This window comes from Hermetia illucens, chromosome 4, assembly GCF_905115235.1.
Source record: "Hermetia illucens chromosome 4, iHerIll2.2.curated.20191125, whole genome shotgun sequence".
In the NCBI taxonomy this organism is placed as follows: domain Eukaryota; kingdom Metazoa; phylum Arthropoda; class Insecta; order Diptera; family Stratiomyidae; genus Hermetia; species Hermetia illucens.
The window spans coordinates 135,774,158-135,787,101 of NC_051852.1; the positions used below are offsets into that span (position 1 = coordinate 135,774,158).

The 12,944-nt window shown below is 42.0% G+C and overlaps 1 protein-coding gene across 1 annotated transcript; it reads right to left on the minus strand.

The window, feature by feature from the left end:
- Nucleotides 1-3,418: 3,418 nt before the first annotated feature.
- LOC119655199 (zinc transporter 9) lies at nt 3,419-12,390 on the minus strand. The gene is made up of 12 exons (XM_038060971.1): nt 11,966-12,390; nt 11,798-11,905; nt 11,148-11,742; nt 10,972-11,098; nt 10,774-10,912; nt 6,254-6,409; nt 6,090-6,201; nt 5,812-6,022; nt 5,641-5,758; nt 5,511-5,585; nt 3,988-4,101; nt 3,419-3,925 (listed from the first exon to the last, which is right to left on the minus strand). Exons 1-12 carry the CDS (start codon nt 12,065-12,067, stop codon nt 3,881-3,883), a joined length of 1,902 nt encoding a protein of 633 aa, XP_037916899.1. The 5' UTR covers nt 12,068-12,390; the 3' UTR covers nt 3,419-3,880.
- Nucleotides 12,391-12,944: the final 554 nt, after the last annotated feature.

The window sequence follows — 12,944 nt, forward strand, 5'->3', positions numbered from 1 at the left end:
ACTATAAATGTCAATACCACCCGAAAGTGGATACTCTCACATAATACATGCATATACTACGTGCTACGTACTAGTGGGGGGCAAATGAACACGCAAATATCTTTATTTTAGAAATACACAAAACCTTTCATACCTGAAGCGTCCAACTTCTGGTTTCCCGACTTGTTTAAACATATCAAATGACAAGAATAAAAGACGTAGCATTTTTGGCATACGGGAGTGAAAGTAACATAAGAGCTCAGCGAAAGACACCCCGAAAACGTTAACAGTGCGGATGTCATATGAAGAGCTTTGGAAATGAATCTCAGAGGTGAAACCTGGAGTGGCCTGGAGTGTATTTTATAAAAGACACATAAACCCGTCATAAATCTGCAGTATTGAAGAGACGATATGTTAAAAAATGTAAGACGAGCAAGGTTACATAAATAGGGAAGATTCTGAGTAAGCTTCCTCTGAACAGATTTCATCGCATGACAATCGCAATAATAATAAAGGCACTTTATTACTAAAGCATATGCATGAATTTGCGGACGAAGACACTAGTATCGAAACAAGAAAATTTCTAATTTCATGTATGATATTCGAAGCGAGAAAGAGCGATTAATAAGGGAACGGAGGGGGGGATGCATAGCATCTTCCTATAATCTTCCGTTTTCAATCTGATATGCGTTCACACCGCTTTCTCAACTCGACACAGAAGCAAAAACGATCTACAGGGCAGGCACACAGCACACCGTTGCATTTTTTCCAAATGTAACATATTCTGTTTGTGAAAATTTTCAGTGTCAAAGTTTTAAAAGTGTTTTGTTTTTATTGAAAGTTAGAGAAACATAATTTTAAGACTTGCGGTTCCGTCCTGGGTAGAAGCAACTCATCAGACGTTGCGTTACTTCTGCCCTGGGAGCAGCATGATCGAAGTGGTTACAAGATTGTATTTGCTCCCTTTTATTCATTCAAGAACCTATCATGTGTATGAATTGAGGCAGCGTCTGATAAGTTGCCTCTGCCCTGGACAAAACCTCAAGTCATAAATTTTACAACTTGGGTGCTTGCCCAAGGATGAGGGTTCCGTGGACCACAACCGTGAAAGCATGTTGCTTTGAAAAATCATACAATAGAATCAAAATAGGACGAAAGAAGGGTTCTGCAGAGGATGAAATGCGAATGATATGGAACATCGATACACTTGAAAAAAAAATTAACAAAATTGCTCGGTCCATAGGGTGTTCGCGCAAAAAAGTTCAAAACGCAATTAAACACAACCAGGAAAATAAAAGTTTTCCAAATTCAATGTTGGCCAAGAAACACCACAGAATGCGAATACCCTCTAATTGTTTGACAATCATTTTACGACCCTTTCGCTACTACCACGCAAATAAGAGCCGCAATGCAAGAAGTTATGGTGCAAATATATCTGTCGGAACCATCAGACAACGACTTTTGAAAAACAACCTCAGAGAATGGCAAAGACTGAAAAAACCAAATGTTACACATGGTAACCGGAAAAAACGGCTAGCCCTCGTAGGGAGCCATATTGACTCTCTCAACCAAAGTTTCACTTACGCGGTCCTGATAGCAGAATTTATATGCGACGTCCTCCCAATAAGAAGTTGGATCCTAGGTGCATCAGGAAGTTGGTGAGATTTGTTGGCGCTAGTGTTATGATATGGAGTTGTTTCAGGCAATATTTAAGCGGAGAGTTATGACGCTAAAATCAACCACTTTGCAACCATTTTGAGCCGTCATCGAGTAGAGATAAAATCAGATCCCGAAGAATGTATGCGACAAGCTTGTGGTCTCTATATAACGACGATGTTTTGTGGTAATTTCACGAAAAGGATATCCAACCAGATATCAAGTAAGTAAACAACTTACATTTTCTTTTATTTCCACGATTTTTTAAAATTTATTAAATATTTTTTTCTTTTTCTTCCAGGTGCGTTGATAGTTTGATGCAACTTTTTCTACGTTTATATTTCCAAACGTATATTCTCTGAATTAAAAGCAACTTTATTTTTCAAAATGAAGTTAGAATATCAATAAAAATGTGCTAATTTTCAACAAAATCAATAAATATTTGCTATATATATTTATTCTGTTTCGGTGCACGTACCAGGGTGTGCTAATTAGCGTACCAGCACCGTATTTTTGACCTTACTTCATTGCTTATGTTCGGAAAGCTAATCGCATGCAAAGTATTGAAAACGGCCGGATATAGCACCTCGCTACAGTCCACTATTTCCAAACATGGACCATATACCATTAGCTTCTTCCTCGCTACACCAGAGAAAGGATTATTAACCGCCCGTCGAAATCAAGATAGAATCGTCATCCACATAAAGGCAAGAAGAGACAATTCCCAAAAGCTGGGACGTCACAACCTTTAAGCCCCCAGACGCTTTCTTGCGAGACCTAAAGCCTCAAAACACCACGCAAACGAAGGTCAGGGCAAGACACTCTACAGGGCCTGAACCCATCTCCGCCGACACCTGAGAGGCTTCCCTCGTGAGGTCTACATATTGCCTTTAAACAAAATGCAATACACAAGAATGATTCAACTTTCGTGGTATACTATAAGGAAAGGATAGAAAACTTTACAACGTGGGAAGGGAAAATAAGGTGTAGAAACGCTTGCTTCTGGGGAAAAACGCGTGAAACCTAAAAACTAAAAGATAAAGTCAAGTGTACGAAATAGGCTACTTTTCTTTGACTCAAGTAATCGGAACCTAAAAAATGTTGGGGCTGCACGTTGGGCGCCATTTGAAATGACTTTTTGTGATTGGGTTCATCAATTTAGGGAAAAGCGACCAATTCTTAGGTTGTTTTAAAAATGTATATAATGTATATAAATGAAGGTTAAAGGGTGTAAAAAAGGGAATATTACACATTATTGAATGCATTCTCTTGTCTTGGAAAGAGGCGGATAAAGTGCGGCTCATGTTGCTAAACCGCGGACACTAGTTTCCTATTTTTCTTTATCGTTTCGCAGTTCGTTTCTTTTTTTTATACTAATTCATCGATATTCTTTTCTAATTTACTTTTTAGCTACCTCTCTTTTGTTCTCCTGCCATATCACTTTTTACTTTTTTTCTTATTGCTTCTCAGCTTCCTCCTTTTTCCACTTTTCTTGCCATTTTATCAGCTTTTTCTAGTGATCTTGCATCTTGATCATCACTGCATACATGTTGCCTTTATTTAACGTAAATGTCACTGCAGGGGCCTCTTCATGAAGCTGATTTTAATTTATAATGCAAGTCGTATTTTAGCGATGTTACCAATTGTTAAGTGGATGCCAAGACTTCCATTCAGGGACTGGTCACCATTGCCTAAAACCCAGACATGTCTGAACTCCCATTAGGTAAAACCCCAAAACTTCACGATCGGAATTCCTATTCACAGATCCACTAAAAACTCTTTCTTAAATCAAATTCAATACTTTATTCACAAACATTTTCTTCTTTTTTTGTACAAGATAAATACCATAATAAACCGCAACGAATTTGTTTCTCGGTAATAGCTAAGAAAAATTATTCACTGAAATTTATGTTAACACTAAATATTTTTTATAACTGCAGGACAATCCACGTTTGGACTCTGTGGGAAGCCTTTCTCTGAACAGTTCAATATTCTTTCATAATTCTAGATTTATGTTAGCAAAGAAATTTGATCACGGGTCCCGATAAAATCAGACGCACATCACCGAGCTTATGCATTGGCCGCAGATACGATCAGTTTGCTTAAAGCACATTCTACGTAATTAGTTTTCATGTTGCCTAGTATATATACAGTTCAACATAGTCGATTAGCAAAGCCGCTATTCCTATAAATTTGTCAAATATTTATCCACACAGCCGGTAACCGTAAAGTTTATTTATCCTTTTTAAAGTATTTCAAGATCACAATGCCGTATTTCCGGGAACTTTTTCTGAAACATGAATAAAACTATTTAGATTTATTTTCTAGAAAGAAAATAGATGGAGAGATTACCCGTAGCTTCATCTCAATTCGATCGATTTCACCTCCCATTAAGTCGACGATATTTTCTCCGTGTTTCAGCAAAAAGGCTTCAAGCTCGTCCACGGTTTGGAATGATTTTACCGTCTATAATCACAAAATGTCACATTAATTATTATTAAAAACTGAATTAAATTAGATGATTTTGAATTGGAAGCTTTGGATTTTTATTGAAAAAGCAAACTATTAGTATCTTGGATAAATATTAGTTCGTTGCACATGAAATGGCAATCAAGTAGAGTTAGCTACGATTTTGCTGTATCAAACCAACACCAGTTGGCGCGATTGGTATTCGGATAATGAAGTATAAATACTCTTACATTTAATCAAGCAGTCATTTCAATTTTGACCATAGTTGTGATAACAGTGAATAAAAAGGAAAAAAGGATGGAAAAAAGCCAAGAACGTATACTTTTTCTGTATGAGTGCAAACTCGATCATAAAGCAGCGGAGGCGACCAGGAACATTAACAGCGCATTTGGAGTTGATACGGTAAGCGAACGAACCACACGGCGGTGGTTCGAAAAATTCCGGTCAGGCGACGTAAACCTTCAAAGTGGGCCACGTGGACATCCAGGACCATGATTTGACAACGACGACCTGCGTTTGCTAGTCGAATCCCACACATGTCAGTCTGTGAGAGACATTGCAGAGAAACTGGGCGTACACTATTCAACAGTTTCTTGGCACTTGCAACAACTTGGAAAGGTGAAAAAGCTCGACAAATGAGTTCCGCATGCGCTTACGGAGCAAAACATGGCGCTTCGAATGGAAATTTGCAGTTCTTTACTCTTCCGCAACAAAAGCGATCCCTTTTTGCAAAGAATAGTGACATGTGATGAAAAGTGGATACTATACGACAATCGTCGCCGATCAGCACAATGACTAGATGCTGATAAGCCACCGAAGCATATGCCGAAAACGAGCCTCCATCCGAAGAAGGTAACGATGACTGTTTGGTAGAGTTATCCATTATTCTTTTTTGGCACCTGGAGAAACGATAAATGCACAGAAATACTGTGCCCAACTTGAGAAATTGCACCAAAAATGGAGTATTCAACGGCCGAGATTAGTCAACAGAGATGGTGTGATACTCCTTCACGACACTGCACGACCTCATGTTTCAAGAACAACAGTTCAAAAGTTGAACGAATTGCAGTATGAGACTCTGCCTCATCCACCATATTCACCGGACCTTTCGCCAACCGACTAACACTTTTTTAAGAATTCGGATCATTTTTTGGCGGAAAAACAATTTAGGAACGAAGATGCTGTCAAAATTGCCTTCGACGAGTTTATCAACACCCGAAAATTGGACTTCCACGAAACTGGCATACATGCTCTTGTATCTCACCGGGAGAAGTGTTTTGAATCTGAAAACTGATACCCATTTTGATTAATTAAATAAATTTTTGTAAGCTTTACAGTCGTTTAAAATTTTAGTACCAAATCGGCCGTTTCATGTGCAACAACCTAATATAATAACTTATACGCACCGCTAAAAGTTCATTCAAATCCTGTTTGTCTAAATAGGATCGTGTTAGCTCCCTGCCGTCAAAATCCATTTCAGCCTAAAAATATACTCATGTGAGGTGGCATTTCTTAGAATTCGGTAATGACTCTTACCTTATATCGCACCAGTGAGTTGCCCATGTCGATTCCCTTCACGTCATGGATAGCCCTTATCATGACATCCGCCTCTAACTCCGCATTTATTTTATTCAAATGCTCTTGTGCAATCGATCTGCGGATAAACATATCAGTTTTGGAAAAGGAAACTAAATTCAGATGTCTTACTTTCCAACAAGTGCAGCAACATTTGTGTAAATTATGAATGACGCAACGCCACCTAAAATTCCTCCTACCAAGATTGCGCCGATCGCATCTGGAATATGGGATCCTGTCACTGTGGTTAGCGTCATACAAACAGCCGCAAGGGCAACACTAGTCACGGCCGCTGCATCTTCTGTTAGCACAACATTAACACATGGATCGTGTCCTCGAAGAACTGCGAATAAGAAGTTGGAACTAATTATAAGCTGTTTAATAGTTAGTTACGTTAGCTTAGCACGTACCATAAGACTTGAAACTCATGTTAGAGTTTTTGGCGGATCGTCGAATTTCATTTATGGCAACTAGTAAAGTCGCACCTTCTGAAACTAATGAGCCACCAAGAATGCAAAGAGCCTGTAAAGGAAGTAGTGGTCTAAAATCTAAAGATAGTTTTCAATTTTCTTACCCAGAAAAAATCGCCAACCGGTTCTGGGCTGATTAATCCTGTGATGCCATGATATACCGACAGACCAGCGCCTACACAGAAAATACCAACACCTGAGATTAAAGATGAAACGTATTTCATGTTGGCATATCCGTAGGGATGTTCCGTATCGGCTAGCTGAAAACAAACGACGGAGAAATTAGAACTAAAGAGAGATGAATTTTTCCAAAGACTTACAATTAACAGTTGAAATCTGAAGAGTACTTGCTCAAAGAAATATAATCGGAACTTTTAAATCGAATTGGAACTTATGGCATAAGCACCGATGCGGATACGTATTAAACCAAACAATTAGAACTTGGGACGTCGATACAACAAAAAAGTGGGTTTTAATACTCAAGAACTCCAGCGATGAGTTTTAACTTGTATGTATTCGACGATTACGGTCTTGAATGAAGTGCTCTAACACACTTCAAGGCCCTGATCCAATATGGATTGTTGCGCTAACGATTATTATTATAAAAACGGCATAGATATGACATATAGAATATATGATCAACTGTGTCTGGAACTCCGCAGGTGTGACATAAGTCATTGCTTAGTTTACCAATTCTAAAGAAAAAAGACTGAGTATACATGACCCGAATAGACTCTGTTGAGGGTCTTGATTATAGGAGCTGTTTTCGAATCAATGAATTCTAGTAGTTTCACAGGCAGTGTAGGGAAGAAACTAGCAAAAACCCTGCCTTTTCTTCGGGAGATTTCTTGATACTCTAACTGCTAGTCCTCGTTGATCCTGTTTTGAACGTGCCATATTATATTATTCTCAGCAAGTGTGGTTGTTAGATATAGATGGCCCCTTTAGCCGCATGGTGCGCCATTCTATTTAAGTGGATGCCACTTTTTGCCGGAATCCATATGACTTTTCAATTCTTCGGCTTAAAAATCATAAGTCGCCAGGAGCCGATGGAATTACAGCTGAATTGGTTAAATATGGAGGCGACCAATTACACGAAGTGGTTCACCAACTTGTGCTCAGGGTGTGGGACAGCGAAACAATGCCTGACGATTGGCAAAGAGGCATTATCTGTATCATACATAAAAAGGGAGATATGACACAGTGCAGCAATTATAGAGATATCACGTTGCTGAGTACCATCTATAATATATTCTCCGCTATTTTGCTAAGCAAATCAGCAACAGATCAGATTTTCTATCTGCGGCAAGCGATGGAAAAACTGTTGGACATTAGTTGCACCATCTTTTCATCGACTTTAAAGCCGCCTATGATAGCATAGCCAGGGTAAAACTGTACACGGCCATGAGAGAATTCGGTATCCTAACGAAATTGATAAGACTGACTAGGCTGACTCTGTCCAATGTGCGAGGCCAGATAAAAGCAGCAGGATCACTTTCAAGACCATTCGACATCAACAACGGTCTACGACAATAGGATGCCCTATTATGCGACCTCTTTAATCTGGCCTTCGAGAAAGTGATCGGTGATGCTGGGGTAAGTGCAAGAGCTACGATCGTCTTTAAGTTCACCCAACTACTGGCCTATGCTGACGATATCGACATTATGGGAAGAACGACCCAAGACATACAAATTGCCTTTATCCAGATCGAGCAGGCGGCTCGAGATCTTGGGCTGTGCATCAATGAAAGCAAGACAAAATATATGGCGGCAACGTCAGAACCAAAAACCAACCAACGATATCAAACCGCACTGGTCAAACGCGAAGAATAAAGATAGGAGACTACAACTTTGAGACCGTTGATAATTTCTCTTTATCTAGGGTCGAAAATTACAACCGATAAAAACTACGATGATGGAATTCGCGCACGGTTGTTGTCAGCCAACAGAGCCTATTTCAGCTTACAAAAACTGTTCCGCTCGAAACGTCTCACCATAGACTCAAAGCTCTTACTGTACAAGACAATGATCTTGCCAGTCCTCATGTATTCCTCGGAAACTTGGGTTCTTAGCAAGAAAAATTGCGAACTCTTAGCCGCGTTCAAGACAACAATCTTCCGAAGAATTTTTGACCCCCTACATGAGGATGGACGATTTCGTAGCCTACATAACGACGAAATCTATGAGCGATACCATGACCGTCAAGAAGTAGATAAAATTCGGCTGAATAGGTTACGGTGGCGCCGGGTCACTTAATCCGTACGGATGAGGGTGATCCAGCGTGGAAAGTCTATAAGGGTAATATCTATGGTAGAAAAATAAGAAGAGGCAGACCCTGCCTGAGATGGAGCGATGGCGTAGGTCAGGACGCCAGACAGCTTTTAGGGATATCGAATTGGTGATCTTCGGCGCAAAACCGGGATATCTGAAATTCCTTATTAAGGCAGGCCTAGACCGGACACCGGTTGTTGCGCCGTTGATGATGATGTTGAAAGGCCCATCCAACGTAAGAAGTCACCGTTATTTGGTCGGCCTTTCGGTTGCTTACCATCGATTACGATGTTCAGACCAATCTTGGCGAATGAATTCTTGTTAGCATGAATTACGCGACTACACCATCAAAGATGCCTCTCTTACAATTTTTCAACGATCGGTGCAACCTCATATCGATTGCAGATATTCGACAATTTACGAGTTCCACCACGACAATCTATGAATTCCACCTACCGCGGCTGAATGAACAAAGATTGGTTCTTTCCCGCAATGCAAAGTACTTGGGTGCAATTCTGGATCCAAAACTAAATTGGAGACATAGAACTGACGGTTAAGGAGACCTGTATAGCCTTCTATGCCTGTAAGAGAGCCTTTGCAAAGAAATGGGCCCTCCGGCCGAGAATTGTTCTCTAGATGTGCATAGCTGAGGTGCGTCCCATCCTAACCTACGGCGCTATTGTATGTATTTTTTTTCTTCAAAAAGTACAATAGAACGAAGCTTAATAGGATTTAAAGAACCCATACAGGTGCTACCGGAGCCTCGCAGCTCTGTCCGGCAGATGCTCTAAATGTACTCCTTCATCTTCTCTCCTTAGACCAACACATTAAATACGTTGTAGCGTGCAGAGCTGTCAAAATATTTCGAATGCTAGATATCGAAGTCCTGTGGCTATAGTAACATCCTGGACGAGGTACCTCGTGAAATCTGAGCATTCCCCACGGACTATGCCACACGCAGGCTGAACTTCACGAGGAATTTTGCTGTCGACTTTTCAACCAGTATCGAAGCCATATTGTCTCCCATGTTTGGTCAGGGTATTCCAAGCGGAAGTACTAACTATACTGGAAGTCTGTCAATGGCTGGAGCATGAGCGTAACATAGTCATTCTGACTGACAGCCAAGTGACCATTAAGGCCTTGTACTCAGCGACGACATCTTTTAGGCTGGTGGAGCAGTGCAGAAACGCGCTGAACAGTCTAAGCGGCACGTTCAAGGGCACCCTCCTCTGAGTTTCCGGTCATAGGAACATAGAGGGAAATGAGTGGGCTGACGGATTGGCCAGGCGGGGCTTTGATTTTGGCATTCCTTCGTCGAACAGCGTCGGTGTCCCGCTCGCGACTGTCAAGGGGGAAATCTACTCCCACTACTTAGCAGCCGCGGATCTCAGATAGCGAAGGCTCATCACTTCTGACAAGTCAAGGAGGATTTGACCCGCTTGTAACAAAATCCGATCACGAGAGCTCCTGTGCAAATGCATACAACATTACGGTGGTCTGCACGGGATACTGGCCCTTAGGGGCCATGCCGCCGGGCTCGGTATACCCTAAAATTCGCTTTGCCGCAGTTTCGGAGAAGAGAGGGAAACCCTCAGGCAGTTCCTTTGCGATTGCTCAACTCTAGCTAGAGTTAGGCTACGGACGCTGGATAAACCAATCTTCGGGGACCTCAAAGAAATTTCTAGCTACAGGGTGGGAGAGCTGCTTCCTTCTTGAATACTATGAGCTGGCTCTGGAGGTCTGAGTGGCCTTCCTATGGCTGTTGAAAGGTATGCATAGACTATCTTATGCGAAATCACGCCGACTATCTTTATAAACATCCACCGAATGAATGTAATACCGTTATACCAAATTCAATAAGTGTCACAGCTTCCACAGAACGCGACATCTGTGTAGCTTCTGGTGATGTCTCAAGTCATCCGTAACAGTAAAATGTGTGCTGTTGATTGCGGTGTTCAGCTCAGATGAGCATGGTTGCACGCGGGGACTGTAAATGACAGAACTTTCTATTAATAGCAGCTAGCGAACAACGACGCAATAGAAAACGTAAACATCAATACATCAATGCACAATCTGTTTGGTCTCTTTCTGCAATCGGAGCTGATAATCGCAAATATGTTTCCTTCTTTTGGTGTGCTGGGATATTCGAGGATCCGTAATGAGTTTTTATCGTAACCCTCTCACTGACTGAAGCTGTCTAGTTGGTCTGAACGCTTTCAATGAAGTGACTCCCCCTGTTTTCCCGCTTAAAGTCATGAACCACGTTGGAATGAAGTCGCAAATAGTCTTACCAAAATAGAATGTCACTAATAACCCCTTTCGAGATGAATGAGAAAAACAAGAAGTAACTTACCTGGGTAGACTTATGAATGCCGTAGGCTAAGATCAGTTGATTTGCAGTGTCAGCAAATGAATGGATTGCTTCCGAGAACATACTATGAGATCCGGTGTACAGCCAAGCTAAAGCCTTGAACATAAAATTCGTCGCATTTCTGAAGCAGAGGAAGACACACTAGTCAGCATCCAACCACTTCGCTCATTCTTTACTTACATTCCTATAGCAATAAGTACAACTCTACCGGACTTGCCCATAAGGCCGGGTTCGTCGTCAACTACGACCGCCCTGCTCCCGACTTCCCTCCGGTAGTCCCGCAGCCTCCTCTTCACGGTGAAAATATCTGCGAAAGACAGCCATTACCACAAGGAGCACAACACCACAGACCATACTTTGTTGATGCTTCTTCCGGTCGATTTCCCGCTTCAGACATTCCCTCAGCAGGTTCTCGCGGGATCCCCACACTTCGATCGCCTTGGATTCGACGTCCTTGCGCCAGTAGACTGTGATGGGTGGCTCTTGCTCGTAGGGCGATCGCCTCTTGATTTTCGGCAGGCTCTCGAGATCCGATGCTCTTAGCAGGAAGTCGGAAAGGGCGCGTGCTGGTGTGATGAAATTTCGTTCGAGTGACGACCGATTGAAGTCGACTCGAGTTCGCTTGGTCAGCGTAAGGTCTTTGGTTGCGAGCACGGTGGCTGCAGCGGCCAGCTGATCCATGCCGGCGTTGGTGAGCGGCGAAGCAGGAGAGTTCATCTCCTTATCGAGCACAACGTCGTGCACTTTCGAGTCCTCAACGTTTGCAGTTACTACTAACTTGCCTTTGTTCGTGCTCAGCTCGTAGGTTACGGTTTTGGTCACCGGATCGCTGATTTGGGACAGAATTGTTGTGTCCGAAGCAGTGCTCATCATCTTCTCCGCGTTTTGGCCCGGATCGACAGGTGATGCGGTTTCCTGCGACTCGGGCTTTGCATTGTCTTCCGGAAGATTCTGAAAAAGTCAACATCTTGAAACCCAGCACAAAGACGTCTTAGGCAACGCAAACCTTTGGTTCATTGGAGCTGAGATTCCTGACCGAACAGAGAAGTATCCGATTGTCCCGGACTATACAAAAGTGCGAAGTGAAGAGCGACCTGAACGGAAGTTTGTTTGCCTGAAAATGTAAACATCGAGTCAGCTGTTGACGTAGGACCTCACTCAGATTTTCGCTCACAGCTTGTTTGCACTCGCCACAGATCTTCCCTGCTAACGTCCGCCTGTAGATCAGCACTCGGGCGATGTCAATGCTCCGCGTTAGCAGAACCTTGGACGGCATTGATTCGAGTTCCGGACGCGGAAGGAATTTGGCGAAAAGTTTCAGCGGCGATCGCTAAATTAGTGACAGCCAGCTATAAAGTGACGTTCGAATTGGATACACTTGGAATTGCGCTTTGAGGTTAGGCTTGGATGATTTTGGTATTGACGGCCGCTGCTACGGCATAATTTTCCTAAAAGCGATTTGTTGGGTGCAACTATGACATCACTTCTCGGTGCAGATCAATAGTTGGCTGTGTTTGAAGCGTTCACGGTCGGCTTACTCTTTTTCCCTTTAATCCAATGTCAACACATACGGAAATCGAAATGTCAAACTGATCTGACGTTTGAAAGTGGGAATTGTTTTAGTTTTTTTGATGGGATTTTCTGTGTACTTGATTGTGAATGACACAGTGGAGACAAGAACCGTTTGTTTCAGTCTGCGGCGACACATGCTGCTGAAACATATTTTCCAAATAGTAATGTTGAAGCAATATTCGATGAGGGGAATTCCCACTTAAGAATATCAACGTAATTGGGCTTGGTTTACAATAAAAGAAGATATGAAAATCTATTAATTTAACAATAAATGAAAAATATGAAAATCGTGCTAACATTAGGCGGAATTTTTATTGTATTTGCATAGTAAAGGTTCAATTGTAAAGATTATTCCAGGGCGGATATGTAGAAGGAAGTCCCGTGGTGTCCGCTTGAAACTAACTTCGGACAGGTCAAGAGTGTGTAGAGCCTGGCTCAGAGTGGGCTCATCCAACTGATGAAGGGCTGTTTATCTACTGGTCATGTGTTTGGAGCAAGCGGAACTGGCTGAAGAGCTAAAGCAACAGCTCTACCTGCACTGGAAAAGGTGCTAACAGGATCTCAAGTCAACGTGGGACAAC